At 37.1% G+C, this 14,933-nt stretch overlaps 1 protein-coding gene across 1 annotated transcript; it reads right to left on the reverse strand.

Moving 5' to 3' along the window:
* Positions 1-8,109: 8,109 nt before the first annotated feature.
* vgll3 (vestigial-like family member 3) lies at positions 8,110-10,597 on the reverse strand. The gene is made up of 4 exons (XM_042000926.1): positions 10,129-10,597; positions 9,019-9,373; positions 8,345-8,896; positions 8,110-8,244 (listed from the first exon to the last, which is right to left on the reverse strand). Exons 1-4 carry the CDS (start codon positions 10,228-10,230, stop codon positions 8,204-8,206), a joined length of 1,050 nt encoding a protein of 349 aa, XP_041856860.1. The 5' UTR covers positions 10,231-10,597; the 3' UTR covers positions 8,110-8,203.
* Positions 10,598-14,933: the final 4,336 nt, after the last annotated feature.

A 14,933-nucleotide genomic window follows, 5' to 3' on the forward strand; every position in this document is an offset into this window, starting at 1 on the left:
AATGCACTTTGTTTGTTCAAATTAGAATTTGTTTGCACATTCATAATTTTCCAAACAAAGTAGACTTTCTGAGCAAACAGACTCGAATTTGAATCAAAAACACTCATGTGATTGAGCCCTTAGTTTTCCAGCCTTGTTATTTAAAGTTATTTTCCTTTAACCTTAAATTCCTACATCTGTCTGCCTCTTCACCCTGCATTTGTGTTGCCATTATCCATGCACTGTGACAGTACAATCTGGCCAACTATAGGCTCCACAGGGACCATGAAAGCTCTTTTTGAGTATTTGAGGGCAGGAGACTTCAAAAAATCTTTCTGTGCAGACTGAACCATATTTCGATCCATCCAGGAGAGCCCCCAAGGAGATGAAAGCTTTCAGGCGATCCAGTCTGGATGCCCATCCCCACACCGAGGCCGAAACTATACTGGGCAAGAAGTCACCTTTCTGGGAGATAAGGCTCACGATCAAACTACAATCATTCAAAGAGGGTATCTTTTGGCAGCATAATCCTCTGCTCTGCTGGTTGGCTCCCAGCCTCGCTCTTTAGTATCCTCTCTACCTGGCTCTCTTGTCGCTGCATGTTCTGGTATGGTTGTCACCAGGGAGGTCCAGTACAATACCTCTTATCCAATCCTTTTTAGCTCAATGCTCTAACATTTTTTTTTCCTTATATCTTTTACATTGCACAAATTTATGTGCATACTCCATGTCTTAAGGTCAGTGTGGAGATACAAGTCACAGCGTTATCCTTAACTTCTTCCTTTTCATTCACTTGCTGTTTAGTTTTTTCTCTGAATCACTGCTTTATTAGATTTAGGCATTAATAATGGTGAATGAAGTGTTGCAACTTCTTGGTCATGAGTCAAGAAACAAAACTACTGGGTTCAGAAAACCTCATAATTAATGTTAAAATACACAGTTTTACTTTGGAAAGTTTTGCCCACATTTTTAGTATTACAGTGAGGGCGCATAGAGAATAGTTAGCTGGGACCTAACATGTATCTAAACATAGGCCAACGCTGTGGTTTTTGTTTTAATTTTTGTACCATGATTTTTGTGCATCTTTATATTTTTGAGTTTTCTACCTTGTCCTTTGTGTTTTATTATGTATTTTAGTTTACCTTACTTCAATTGTGAAAGTGAAATCCATGTGCACTTCCCTCCACCTGTAGTTGCTTTCTGCGAGTTTGCTTGACGTTATTTTTATTTATTTATTTATTTATTTGTTTGTTTCTAGCCAGTAAGAATTTACTGTGGTTAGTTTGTTTCTGTCTTTCTCACCTGAGTTTTGGTGGATTTTCTGTATCATGGACTTTCTGTCTCAGCAGAACCTTTTTATGGGAATAAAGTTTTGTTTGCTTCTCATCCTCCTGCTTTCCCCTGCAAGTCACATATATCCATACCTTCTTTCTAGTAAACTGAACCACTGATCTTATTTGGGTATTGGTAAAATAAAAGAACAAAATGACAGTGTGTATGACTTGGCTGTAATTATGTAAAATGGTGTAAAATGTCCTTCAGTATTTATGAAATTTTTACTGGCTAAATTCTTCAGCAACAAAAGCTTCGACAAATTTATGAGACTGAAGCATTTTCTAAAGACAACATTCTGATCATGGTGTTTACATGAACTGGAGGTTAGATATTCCATTCATATTCCTGTTTACATGTTGAAGAGCCACTGAGGGACATAATGTCCACATTATATCCCTCAGTGGCTATTGATGTTTGCACACATGCAAAAGTTATCATTAAATTGATATCCATCAAAGCACATAGCTTTCTTCTTAAGCTAAATTTTACCTGCAGCCATCCTGTTTTGCACTGGTTCTTTTGGATCCTTTTAGTCATACATTGTAAAGCAACAGTGTGTTTTGCAAAATGCCATAAAAACTCCAGTGGGGTGCTATTGTTCGATTAACATCTCCTTAATGCATACTCTATGTAGTTTAATTGTTTTTTTTTTCTATGAAGATGACCTTTTTGGAATTAAGGTCATACTCTCTGATGGTATGGGGTTGCATTAGTGCTCATGCCGTGGGCAGTTTACACATCGGTGAAAGCAACATAAATGCTAAAAAGAGGTTTTAGAGCATCTACCATCCAGACCAAGGCACTTTCAAGAATGATCCTGCATATTTCAGTAAGATAATGCAAAATCTCATACTGCATCCATCATAACAGTGTGGATTCATAGAAGTGTCCTGGTGCTCAGCTGCCCTGCCTGTAGTGCTGACCTTTCACCAACAAGAAAGATTTGGTGAAACAAAAATCCAGCATCGAAGGCCCGAGACTGCTGAGCAGCTGGAATCTTGCATCATACAAGAATAGGACATGTATATGAATGTTTGGTGGTGGTGGTAAACATCACCACTTTTCAATAGCTTATTTTTTATGTAATGCTGCTATGAAATTCAAAATGAGCTAAATGGTAAAATGTCTCATTTTCAATATTTGAGATGTTGTTTATGTTCTACTGGGAATAAAATACAGATATAGGAGATTTGCAAGTGATTGCTTTTAGTTTTTATTCACATTTTAACAGTCATTTAAATTTTTTTGGAATTGTTGTACTCAGAGTTGTTTCACTCATATAAATTATAGCATGTTGCAGTGTACCACAAATCCCTAAACAATGGTCTGTTTTTTTTTCCCTAAACAACAAAATCTGCCTCATGGTTAAATTTTAGCTTACATTTTACCTTTGATTTCTATCTGTTTTGTGTGGGTCTCTTCATCATTTTCTTCAAGGACTACCAAACTGCTGCTCCATTTTCTTTTGCGTGCTCATTCTCTTCTTCCATTAAATCATGTTGTTTTAATGCCATCTGAAAAAAATAAGATGGACGTGCAATCTCATCTAAATTTGAATTGAAAGCTTATAGAATTTTAATAATTGTTCCGATTAAACCAAAATTAGAATAAATTATGGAGCCTCATGTAAATAAAAGAAGTGCTTTCAAACTAGCAAGTCACATTTTACTGTTGTTTAGGAAAAATGTAACGTTTCATCATATCTTCTGCTCCCTGGGTGTTCCTAGTTGTTTATTAAATAGGAGTCGGGTATCACTTACAACACAGATGATTTGATGAATCAAGCACAATTAGCAGGACAAGTGTTCTGTGACAGTCCCAGCACGCTTCATTAGGCTGCCCTGTTGACACAAACAGAGTAGTGAAAGCTGAGCCTCTCACTAATACCCCTAACACTCTTAATTCTTATATAAGGAGGGCAAATTAGCTTTAATTACAGCAGTGATGCTGTGCTGAGAAGCTGGTTTGTAGAAGTCAGAAAAATATGTTTGAATGTTAAAAGAGGAACAAAAAAAAAGGGATGAGGGATCATAGCTGCTATATGCATCTTTTTCTTACTTAATACACACATACTGTATATATATATATATATATATATTTTTTTTTTTTCTCTCCATCCTATCCATCCTGATCTCTGTATTTATATAGTTTTCTTTTCAGACAGCTGGTGTTGTGTTGCTGATTGAGAGACTAATCATTTGCTCAATTACTCAGGAATGTGTAGCTGGACCATGTTATGACTGATCAGCTTTCCCCCTTTGACTCTTTCTTTTCATCTCTTTTCTAGACTCTGACTCTCTGGTGTGCTACCCCAGCATCTGTTTTCTATCCCCTTTTCTCTCGCTGTTTCTTCAGCATTCATTTGAATTCAATTCAGTTCAGTTCAGCTGAGCTCCATTAATTTTTATTCAGTTTTAAGTCAGTTGAGCTGACAATGCAAGTTTAGCTCTGCAGTTGCAATGTGGCATAACATGTGCATGTTTTAAATAAATACTCCCTTTCAACCACCTACAGCCTTTTTTCTTCTCGTTACAAAATACAAATTTATGAAATTTTTCCTATGTATTGTAAGCAACAACAACATCACACAAAACATGATGTTACACAAAATTAATGACACACAAAAGAGGGCAAAGAAAGACTAAATGAACAAAAATAACTTAGCAACATACACCTAAACATTAGTAAATGAAATCAACAACCAGACTGGGGCTTTTAGAACAGCTTTAAAAAGGACTTCAGGCTGAACTGGCATTAAAAAAGTTTGGGATGGGGAACGGAAGGGTGGTAGCAGATGGGACTTCCAAGAAAATAAAAGAGAAAATAAAACTATTTCCTGTCATCTCTGAAAATATCTAAAATTGTATGTCATGGAAAGGACATACGCCTGGTCACAGAAGAGGCAATCAGGCATCAAGTAGATGAGAGCCCAAAACCACAGATTGGCTCTGGGTTTATCCTTTTCTCATTTAGTATCTTTTGTGGAGGTTCACTGCAATATTGTTGAGTGTGCTTGTGTCTGTGTGTGTCTAATTTATAATTGGTTTTGTCTGACGTAAGTGTACTTTTGAACTTGGTTGCAAGCAGAACACAAAAAATTAAGTTAATATATCAGTTTGGGAAAATATATTGCAAAGTTTATAACATCAATTACACATAAAGCCATTTTCTTTCATCACATATCCTGCAGATAAAAGATGCACAAGGAAACTTTCGATCAGCACAAATCATCTGCTATTTAAACTTTAATTAAAATTTTATGCTACAAATGTAACATTTCCTGAAAATTTCTAACTACCCCTTTGGTCATTTTTAATTACCTGAATTTAATTTTGCTTCTCTTACTAGATTGTGATTGTGCATGTTTGTTGTTCTTCTTCCTGCAGTGGGAGAGCCTGCGGGGATTCTGCAAAGCTACCAGTAGGATGCCGGTTAGCATGTTAGTGCACTACATGCTGGTGCAGAAGCTACATGCTATAGTTAATGAGGTTCCTACTACAGAAGTACAGCCATTTATTTAACAATTAAAATAAGCCCAAAGAGAGAGAGAGAGAAATGGAGGTAATTGGCTCTCCTGTCACCAGCACAACAAATAAACTCAATCCAATGATTTTTCAGATTGGGTTAAATCATTATGTGGCATGTTGTTTTATATATACACGTAAATGATAGAAAATCAGGTATTTAAAGGTGATCACAACATTTCAGTTGTTCAAAATGATAAAGATCGGATGGGATTTAACATATCACACTTGATAATATATGATATAATCTGATGTAAATGCAATAAAATTCATCTTTGTGTCTACAGGCAACTATAAATCTGAGTGAACCATAATGACCTTGGAGTTCATCAAGGCTCCATCCTGGGGCCACTGCCGTTCAACATCTACATGCTGCTACTTTCTTTAGTTAATTGAAGACAAAACTGAAATAATAGTTTTTGGAGCCAAGGAAGAAAGATTATAAGTCAGTACTCAGCTTCAAACAGCTAAGTTTAAAATTAGCAACCAAGCCAGAAATCTGGAAGTTGTGATGGACACAGACGTCAATATTAGCAGTTATATTAAGACAGTTGTGAAGTCATCCTATTATCACTTAAAGATCATATTGAGGATTAAAGGATGACTTAGAAAAAACTTGTCCATGCATTTATCTTTAGTAGACTGTACTACTGTAATGCTGTCCTCACAGATCTCCCTAAAAAGTCCATCAGACAGCTGCATTTAGTCCAGAATGTTGCTGCTTTAGTCCTCACTAAGACCAAGTAAGTAGATCATATAACTCCAGTCCTCAGAGCTTTACACTGGCCTCCTGTCTGTCAACGAACTGACTTCAAAATCCTGCTGTTAGTTTACAAAACACTGAATGGTTTCGGACCAAAATTCATTCAGGATCTTCTGGTTTGTTATGAACCAACCAGATCCCTCAGGTCATCAGGGTCAAATCTACTTTCTGTTCCCAGAGTCAGAACTAAACGTGGAGAGGCAGCGTTCAGCTTTGATGCTCCTCACATGTCACATCACAAAAATCTAACCCACCCCCAACACACACACACACACACGCACATCAAAAAAAAAAAAAAAATTCCATTTGCTGCCTATTATCAAAACAACTGTTAAATTCTTCACACAGGAACATCATTTGTTGCATTTTATGTATTTTATTTGAGCCTTTTTCTTTCTTTTTCTATTTCATTTCATTTATTTCTTTTAAAGCTTGTTTTTCAGTGCACTTGTTATTACTTCCTGCATCCCACTGTAATGCTTCTAATGCTTTACGTGAAGCACAAGTCTGAATTGTCTTGTACATGAAATGTGCTATACAAATAAATTTGCCTTACCTCAGTGTGCCACTGATTAGAAATTTCAACAAAAATGATTTTTCAAAAGTATCTCTTCTCATATTAGTGGAAGCTTGTGTGTACTGAATAAAATGAATGATAAATAAATTGAGTTCCATAGTACTGGTTGTGATCATTTCAGCTGTCGTGGCTTACTTTAATTTGGTCACAGTAGAGCCATTTTTAAAGTAATTTGTGCCACCTGTACCTCTTCAATATCAGTCTGGCATGTAAAGTGCCCCTGGCAGTCCAGACCACTCAGCTTTTTTTCTCAGAAAATAATAGAAATATTTAAACTAGCTATATATAACAATATTTGACCAAATGTAAATAAATACAAATTACATTTTCATAGACAGCTTTAATTAATAATTATGAGAAATTATTATTACCTCTTCTCATTTTGCCTGTGTGACATAGATAACGTCCCTGAATCTTGTCTGGGACCATATGTTTTGTTGTAGAAAACATTAACAATGTAGCAAAATCTAACTTGAAAACTTGATGACAAAAGAATTTTGTCAGTTGTAATTATATTAATAATAGCTCCTCTTTTAATTAATCTATTTTTCCCTGTTCAACTTATTTGTTTCCTTTCAGTGCATCATGATTTGTTGATTCTCTGGCTGGACATGCAGCTGCTGTGTTCCAGATTTAAAGTCCTGCTGTTTAGTCAAGATGGAGAACGAGATACGTGGGAGCGGAGACTGGAATGTTTGTGGGCTGGTACTGCTGATCATACCACCTGGTCATACCACTCATGACACACACACACACACACACACACACACACACACACACATGTGTTTCCTGGCATAGGAAACTTGACCTCACCTTAGAATGTTGTTTTTTTACCTTCGATTGTCAGTTAAACATGGCCCGCGTCATGGATACACAAGCTCAATGAGGTGTTGATTGTATCAAACCAATTAAAACTGGCCCAATCCTTTGCCAATAATGAGTTTACAGAGCCTCATCATTATTTTAAAAGTCAGACCAATGTATATACCAAATCAATCCCTGATTTTTTTAAGAACCTCATTTAAGTTGTTTTTATATGGTTAGTTAAACTTAACAGTGATACTTGAAATCTGTCTCCATGTGTGTTTGAGCATGTGAGAAGTCTGCCACTGCCTCACAAACTTCCTGTCCAGACAGGAAATGCATTCTTTTGTGCGTCTTTTTCAGTCTGGAAGTGTGTGTATTTTCAGTGTGGATGTTTGTGTGGAAGACATATCATGGTGTCCTATAAAAACTGCCTGTGGAATGCAGCAAACTCCCCTTGGTGATACGAGGGGAGTTGTCAGTAATAAACTGATTCTTAAATTTCTAGAGATTTTTTTTAAGTGCATCACAACAGAAGGAAAATGTAAGAATAGCTTGCTTGAATTTGGCATATTTTGGCAAGTGAAAATATACCTGAGGGGGGAAAAAAAATCAAAATCTTCATTTTCACGAACTGTTTAATAAATTTATTACTTCAACATCCAGTAGAAATATTTACACTACACATTCTCCAAAGGCTAAATAGCATAGGCAGCATTTAAGCAAGAATTTTAGCAGAATTTGTTCAGCAAATTGCAATTTATCAGAGAAAAGCATTATACACACAGACACATACACACTCACGCACAGCTGTCAACAAACATTTACTGTACAAAGAAAATGTGGATCAAAATCAAGCTCTTGAAACAGAACTGCTTGGTCTCACAATTCATGTAAAGGAAACAGTTTTGTGCAGACAAATAAAAAGCTTTTTATTCTTAAAGCTAGAAGTCATTTTTTTATGCTTTTTATTTTTATATCATTCTTTAAGGGTCTTGAGAAGGAGCTAAATCATCACTCTCATTCAAGTCCAAGCCTGAGTTCATCTCCATGATGATTGTGAGAACAGTGTGAGACACAGGGACCAGGCAACAGTGAGCATACTATATCTACATTTTACATTACAGTGCTGGTGTTGCAGCCATACATTGTTATGTTAAAGCTACATAGTAGGTCTTTTTTTTTTTTTTTTGGTGTGAGCTGATATCATGAGTCCATCAGTTAGAACCAAACTGATGTCTTTGCTTTGGTCTGATCAAGAGCTGCAGAGAAAAAGAAAGAAGGTAAATTTTATCACTTATTACAAGCATTATTAAACATGATATTTAAGAAATGATGGTCAAGCTGATATTTCTATCATACCTGAATCATACACCTCCAAAGATCCATGAAGGGCAGAGGGGGACCAGGCGACAGAGGTTGCCGTAATAGGACTGTTGTTGCTGGGATCCATCTCTGTCTTCCCCCCCTCACTGTGTGGGGAGCTACTTGTGCTGGCGGTGGGCTGGCTTTGGCTCCTAACACCAGGCAGGAACAACGTGTTGAATCTGGGATCCAGTGCTGGGCCGTGAGCTGGGTATGTGTGAAGCATGGCGTGATGGTGTCTGGTGTGGATGTGAGAGCGGGTGCGAGGGTGAGGATGGTAGACATCGTGAACATTGGGGTAGCTGCTTGTGCTCTGGGGGCTCAGACTGTAGGTCCAGCTGTCAGAGAGGGTAGCTGCAGACGGGAGGCTAGCCTGGGAGAGCATGTGGCCAGCCCACAATGCTCCATCTGGATGGTTAAAGGGAACTGGGCTGGAGGAAAAGTCTGGGTGGACTGACACAGAGACAGAGTGGAGGCAGGAGTTGGCTTGTGATGGCAAAGCGCTGTTCCAAACTGAGCTACTCTGACTCTCCTGGAGGGAACTACCATCTGAAATGACCAAAGCGCAAAGTTTAAAAACAACACATTGCCATACACCCTTTTCTCACCATTAACTTTATCTGGTAATTAAATCAAATCAGCAGTTTCTTCAAATGTGTTGCTGCTCTTACCTTTCCATAAATTAGCAGTGGCTGAGGCAGATGGTTGAGTCACTCTGATGGGTTTGGTCTCGCTGTTGAAGTTGCTGGACTGACTGAGAGCACGAGAGAAGTGCTCATCCACCACATCCCCAATGTCACCTTGAAAGTAGGTGAACAGTACACATCGGGAGCTCAAGTATTCGGCTTCTGCAGGCTGAAGACCATCTTTCATGTCTGAATCCGATGAGGAGCTACGGCCTGATTCAGCACCTGCTGCTACAGGAAGTCGCTGGAGGCCCTGATCCCTGGGTAGCATCCCTCTTCCTTCAACTTGTTGCTGCTGCTCCATACACTCTTGCATCTTACTGTATACACTCAGCTTCCTCTGGAGGAGAATGCAAATACAGATAAACTGACAGATCCAAGCTGTGATATGCAAGGTCTGTGAATAACATAGAAAATATTGAAATTTCAAGTTTTTTATTGACTTCTCAACATAGACTACAGAGGATAATTTCATACTTTCAAGTCAAAATAATGTGATTTTTCTAAAGACCCCCCACAGAGAAAATATTTAAGTGTTATAAATGATAAATTTCCACAGAACCCAATCAGTAGGCAGCAAATTGTTGGAATCGTGTGAAAATGACTTTCTTTCTTTTTTTTTTTTTTTTTTTCATTCCGCATTCCAACTATTTGTAAAGCTCCGATCCTCTTTCCTTCCTGATTGACTGGCTGTCATTACATCACCATATGACCACAGGATTAATAGCTTCGTGTCATTACGCGTGACCTAAGATGAATACCGAGTCCCAGATCGGAATTTAATCATTCAAAAAAAGAAACGTAAGGTTTATGTCGTAATGAAAGGTTGAGGTGAGGTCTAGAATAATCATCTGTCATTATTCCCGATTGTGCCAAGAAACTTAGTCTTTAAAACTTTTTTTTTTAGAATCCAAGTGATAAATAGTCTGCTATGCTTTGAAAACAGAGCTTAATTCATTCAGCACTAGAGCTCTTGGTGGAAGTCATTCCTCAATCTCAGTTTTACAGGAGAAAGAAAAAAAAAAAAAAAAAAGAACTTGAGCAAAATGTCAGTCCTCATCTGTGGCCACAAAAGCTGAACTTTGAGCTGCTCACCTGTTGCTGCTGATGGTGGTTATGGTATGTCGCTTTGTACGCCGCTGCAGGGAGGTAGTGCGCTCCATAGCTTTGATGATACATCACATCCAGACAACTCATATCGATGGAGTAAATCAGCAACGAAGGAGGGGGAAAAAAAAGTCAACGGAGAGAAACTGACGGAAAACAACCGAAAATGACTCTCCTTGAGACTTCAGACGGGCTGTGTCCTCCGGGCCAGCAGTGGCTCCATATATGCCCAAATGCATACAATGGCCATGTCGTCCAGTTTGCATACAAACAATGCGCCTCCCGCTGTGCGCTTCACCAGTAGCCACCCGGGGCTACAAAATGAATCAAAACGCTAATAGACACAGTGTATCCGGGAAAGTCCTTTCCTGACAAGTTTTCAGATTGCTTTAAATTCAGTAAGAATCCCTTTCTCCCCTTTCTCTCCCTCTGTTTTGGAGGAGAGTTATATTTAGAGAGGGCTGTGGCTGTTACGCACGCCCACCAGGGTAGGGCCTGCAGTGGAGTTCAGAAAGGCTCTGCTGCTGGACGGTTCTGTTACCATTGTCGGCTTTCATTCAAAAAAGTTTCATTTACAGATATATTTAGAAGATTTTTTTCAGAGCCACAGGTTAGGTCAGAAGTCCATGTCACCCCAAGTCACATATGTAGTTTAGGATGGATATTTGTTTTTTCTTCTGTTTTAACTTGTGACAGTAGCTGTGTTAGTAATTCACTTCCCTCAAATTGGTGGCATAACAAAACATTCTCTGCTTCCAATATTGATTTATTAAATATTCTCGATTACAAAGACAGTCAAACAAAATAGTCTGAATTACTTTACGAAATACTCCTCAAGGAACCCATCTGTATAACAATCAAACATTTATTTTCATTGATCCCCCATTAGATGGAAAAAATTTTAAATTCTCTATGAAATGGCAGATTCAAAAAGAAATGTACGAGCTTATGTGCCATCTTTAAACAAAACAGGGCAACTCAGTGGCTTGTCTGTCAAAATCAGATTTGAGTTTTTCTTTTCTTTTTTTTTTATGTTTACCCCTCTTGTTAAAGAACCTAAAAAGCCCCAAATAACAGAAGCAGATGTGGACATTTCTGGAACACTGCGTGTGTGTGTTTGTGTATATATGTGGTGAGCCATGTTGCTGATTTTTACTGAAACCTACATTGCTCCCTCATGGAGCAAAACTCATTGATTGATTTAAACTGTTTGCTGCCATCTATTGACAAAACAAGTGACATGACATGCTTATCAGTTTGACTTCATCTAAAGAGCCTTGTTCTTTAAGTTATCAGTAGGCGTTTTGCTACAATGCAGATTAATCTAAGTGTGAATTTAGATGACTAAGAAAGGAGTAAACACAAAATTATAGTATAAATTATCAATGGTGGTGTGCAAAAAAACAATTAAATAAATAATATTAGCACGTGGACAGATTCAATTGGTATGATGAGGTTTACAAGTGATTTATAATCATATTCTTCAGTTTTTGAGCCATGCAGATTAACTCCCGTGGATGCACAATACAGTAATATAACTTGGAATAACCTAAATCAGAAAGAAGAGAAAAGCTTAAACAATAAAATTTGATTAAATAGCCGCATGAAAAGAATTTCTAAAATATCATTTTTAACTATCAGTGGACCAAAATAATTTAGATATTTTAATAAAACAGCTAATTACTTTTAGATTTTTATGGAGAAAATAATCCTTAATTAAAGATTTAAGAAATTTAAAAACTATTGCAGCCACTAATAAATCTCTGTGTGCTGCCTCTGTCCGTCTGTCTGCTCATTCTTCACTTATCTGTCTTCCTTCAGCTATATCAGTCTTGTGTTTGATTTACAACATTGCTGCCAGTTCAGATAAGAAACCTGTAACAGTACAGCTTTGCAAAGGTCATTAGAGACTCTTGCAGGACTTCAGTTTCCATTCTAAAAATATTATTTTAACAGTATCAATAAAGTTATTAAATAAATTGTGTTCAGTACAGAAACAGGTTAGAATCATGATAACAAAGAGCTTAACCACAAAATGTAGAAAACACATATGGTTCTAGTATCTGGGTTAATTCATATAAAGTTGAAAGAAAACTCATTTTATTCTGCAGTTATGAGACTGTCCTCTGCTTAAATATCTCCATGAGGAGTTATGTTTGATAAACAATAAACAAATAGATAAATAAACAATATAAAGACCTTAAGTGACCATGAGAGCACATGTGTGGGTAAAGTAGCTTTCACAAAAGTAACTGTCAGAAAGAAGAATGTACTTTAATTTTAACCATGATTGTTTACAAACCCCAACTTTTTAACTTTGTTGCTTAAACCCAACCAGGAACACACAGCTAAACCCATCCAAGAATGAGCAAAACATTGGACTATTCTGAAGTAGCCTTCTGTGAGCCTTGCTCTAAATCCTCGAACATCTGTGGAAGGAGCTGAAACAAGCCATCTGGAGAAGGTACCTTTCAAACTTGAGACAGCTGGAGCAGTTTGCTCATGAAGATTGGCCACTGTTGGCAGGTGCAGAAGTCTTACAGAAATCATTTAATTGCAGCGATTGCCTCAAAAGGTTGTGCAACAAAATATTAAGTTAGGGATGCCAACATTTTTGTCCAGGCTTGTTTCATTAGGTTGTTTTTTAAGGTAATTCTGTTGACTAACAACTCAACAGCAATGTCTGATTTTCACTGGTTAATGTTCAGTACCTTTTGTCAGTTTTGAGTTATTTCAGTAACCATTGTGATTTAGTTATTAGTCATTTAATCATGTCAACAATTCTGCCCCTGTCTGTACCTCTTTATAAGGATTGTGTTGCATCTTAAAAAAACATCATAGTTAATTTGATTTTCAAACAATAAAGGAAAACAAGAATATTTCCTAAACAATTTACATCTACACATTATAGAAATGTTAGTATTTTTTCATGTGATTTAAGAGATTATGTTACCTCTAAACAACAATGTCGAAGCTCTATTAAAATGTCTAAGGACAAGTTGACATTAGCAAGATACGCTCTTGTTGGTTTGGCTAGCTTAGATGTTGATTCAGTAGCCGTTAGCTGTTCTAAAATAGCTACAACTGCAGTATATAAACTGATTGGGAGACCAGACTAATCATGTACATCTTTCATATTTTAAGGTTTTTCAAATAAAGATTTTTTTTCCCGCTTAGCTGACATTCCTTGAACAGGGAGTATGGTTGGGGAGTACTGTTTATGTACTCTGGAATGTAAAACAGCCATTTAGTTCCTTTGCTGGAGTTGTCTTGTACTTTGCCTGTACATTTGCTGTCTGATACATGTTGTACTTGACTTTTCTGTTCCTACTGCAGTAAATGATGCTGCTGGCAGAAAGTTGTTACAGTAATGTTAATTATTTAAAGAGGTGTTAAATGTAGTCTACTATAATGAAAGGTGATGATATTATACACAATAATAATGATAATATCACAGTATTTGAAAGTCTGACCTCACCGAGTCACTTCAAGTAGCCCTCTCATTTCCATTTCTTGCACAAACTATATAAAATCTATTATCTAACTTGCTTTTTTCCCAGTCAGTGCAAGAAATGGACAAGTGGTAGTAATGACTTTGTCATTAAACAAGTCAGTATACCAACCAGGATGAAAAAAAATGTAGGAACTGAACTTTGACTGAAATTGATTACTCGCCAACTTGATCAAATACACCTGTTTCTTTGTCCTGCCATTACATTTAATCTGTGGAAAAAAGGTCCAGCTGTATAGATCACTAATAATCACTGTACTCACAAGTCTATTTTTCCAATTTTAATGCAGTAGTGCATGAAAGACAAGTGTAAAAAAAATAAAAATAAAAAAAGAACTGCTTTATATCTGACCTACAGACATTTGTTTCCTGTCACTTTACTGTTAATTTACATTTTATTATTGTGCATTTCACCCACTGTGGGGACCCGGAGAGAGATAAATGTTCAAGAAACACAACAGCAAGATTTATTATTGACTTTCTGCCTCAGCACTGCTGCATGCTGTTGTTGCCACATCTGACACTTGGGTTAGCAGATATGATGACACTTCAGGGACTGTGGCAAGTGAGTAACAGACCCATCAATTTGACTCGTGTTTCATTCACTTTGATGACACAAAGAGAGCATGAATTATTCAAGCACATACCATGGATGCTAAAGTGAAGGAATGTTGTGGAGGAAAACCATTTATTAATAAAGACAGAAATATGTTTGGAGTTTTGATTATTCCACGGAAACATAACTGTTCTCATCTCCCATCATGTTGATAAAAGTTAGACAAGCAGCAGCAAGAGTGTGTTTTTGTGTTGCTTTTTATTGTCTTTGAATTATAAAAACTTAATGGCTACGCATGTATCATTATGTTCTTGAAAATGAATGACATTTAAGATATTAACAACAAACAGACAAATTAATGGATCAGTTTTGTAATAAATGGCAGTCAACATAACAAAGACATGGAAGTACAACTAGGACAGTTTGGAAAAATGATTTGTAAAGCCAGGCTGTTTTGATCAGACACACTGCTCAGCGTGACAGCACCGGCAGTCACTGAGACTGATTATAAAGTAGTGCATAGCTGAGTTTTTCTTTTTTTTTTCTCATTTCATCTCCATCTAGTCTTCTCACAGAGAAAATCTCACCCTCGACTGTTTTAGGTTGCTTTAGAAGTGGGGCAGTAGAGCACTCAGAGTGATGCTTTGAGGCACTGCAGGAAGTATAAGATTCATGGACGCATTACAACAGACAGATATGCACAAACTGTCTGACACAAGACTCTGG

Source organism: Melanotaenia boesemani, chromosome 12 (assembly GCF_017639745.1).
Source record: "Melanotaenia boesemani isolate fMelBoe1 chromosome 12, fMelBoe1.pri, whole genome shotgun sequence".
NCBI lineage: Eukaryota > Metazoa > Chordata > Actinopteri > Atheriniformes > Melanotaeniidae > Melanotaenia > Melanotaenia boesemani.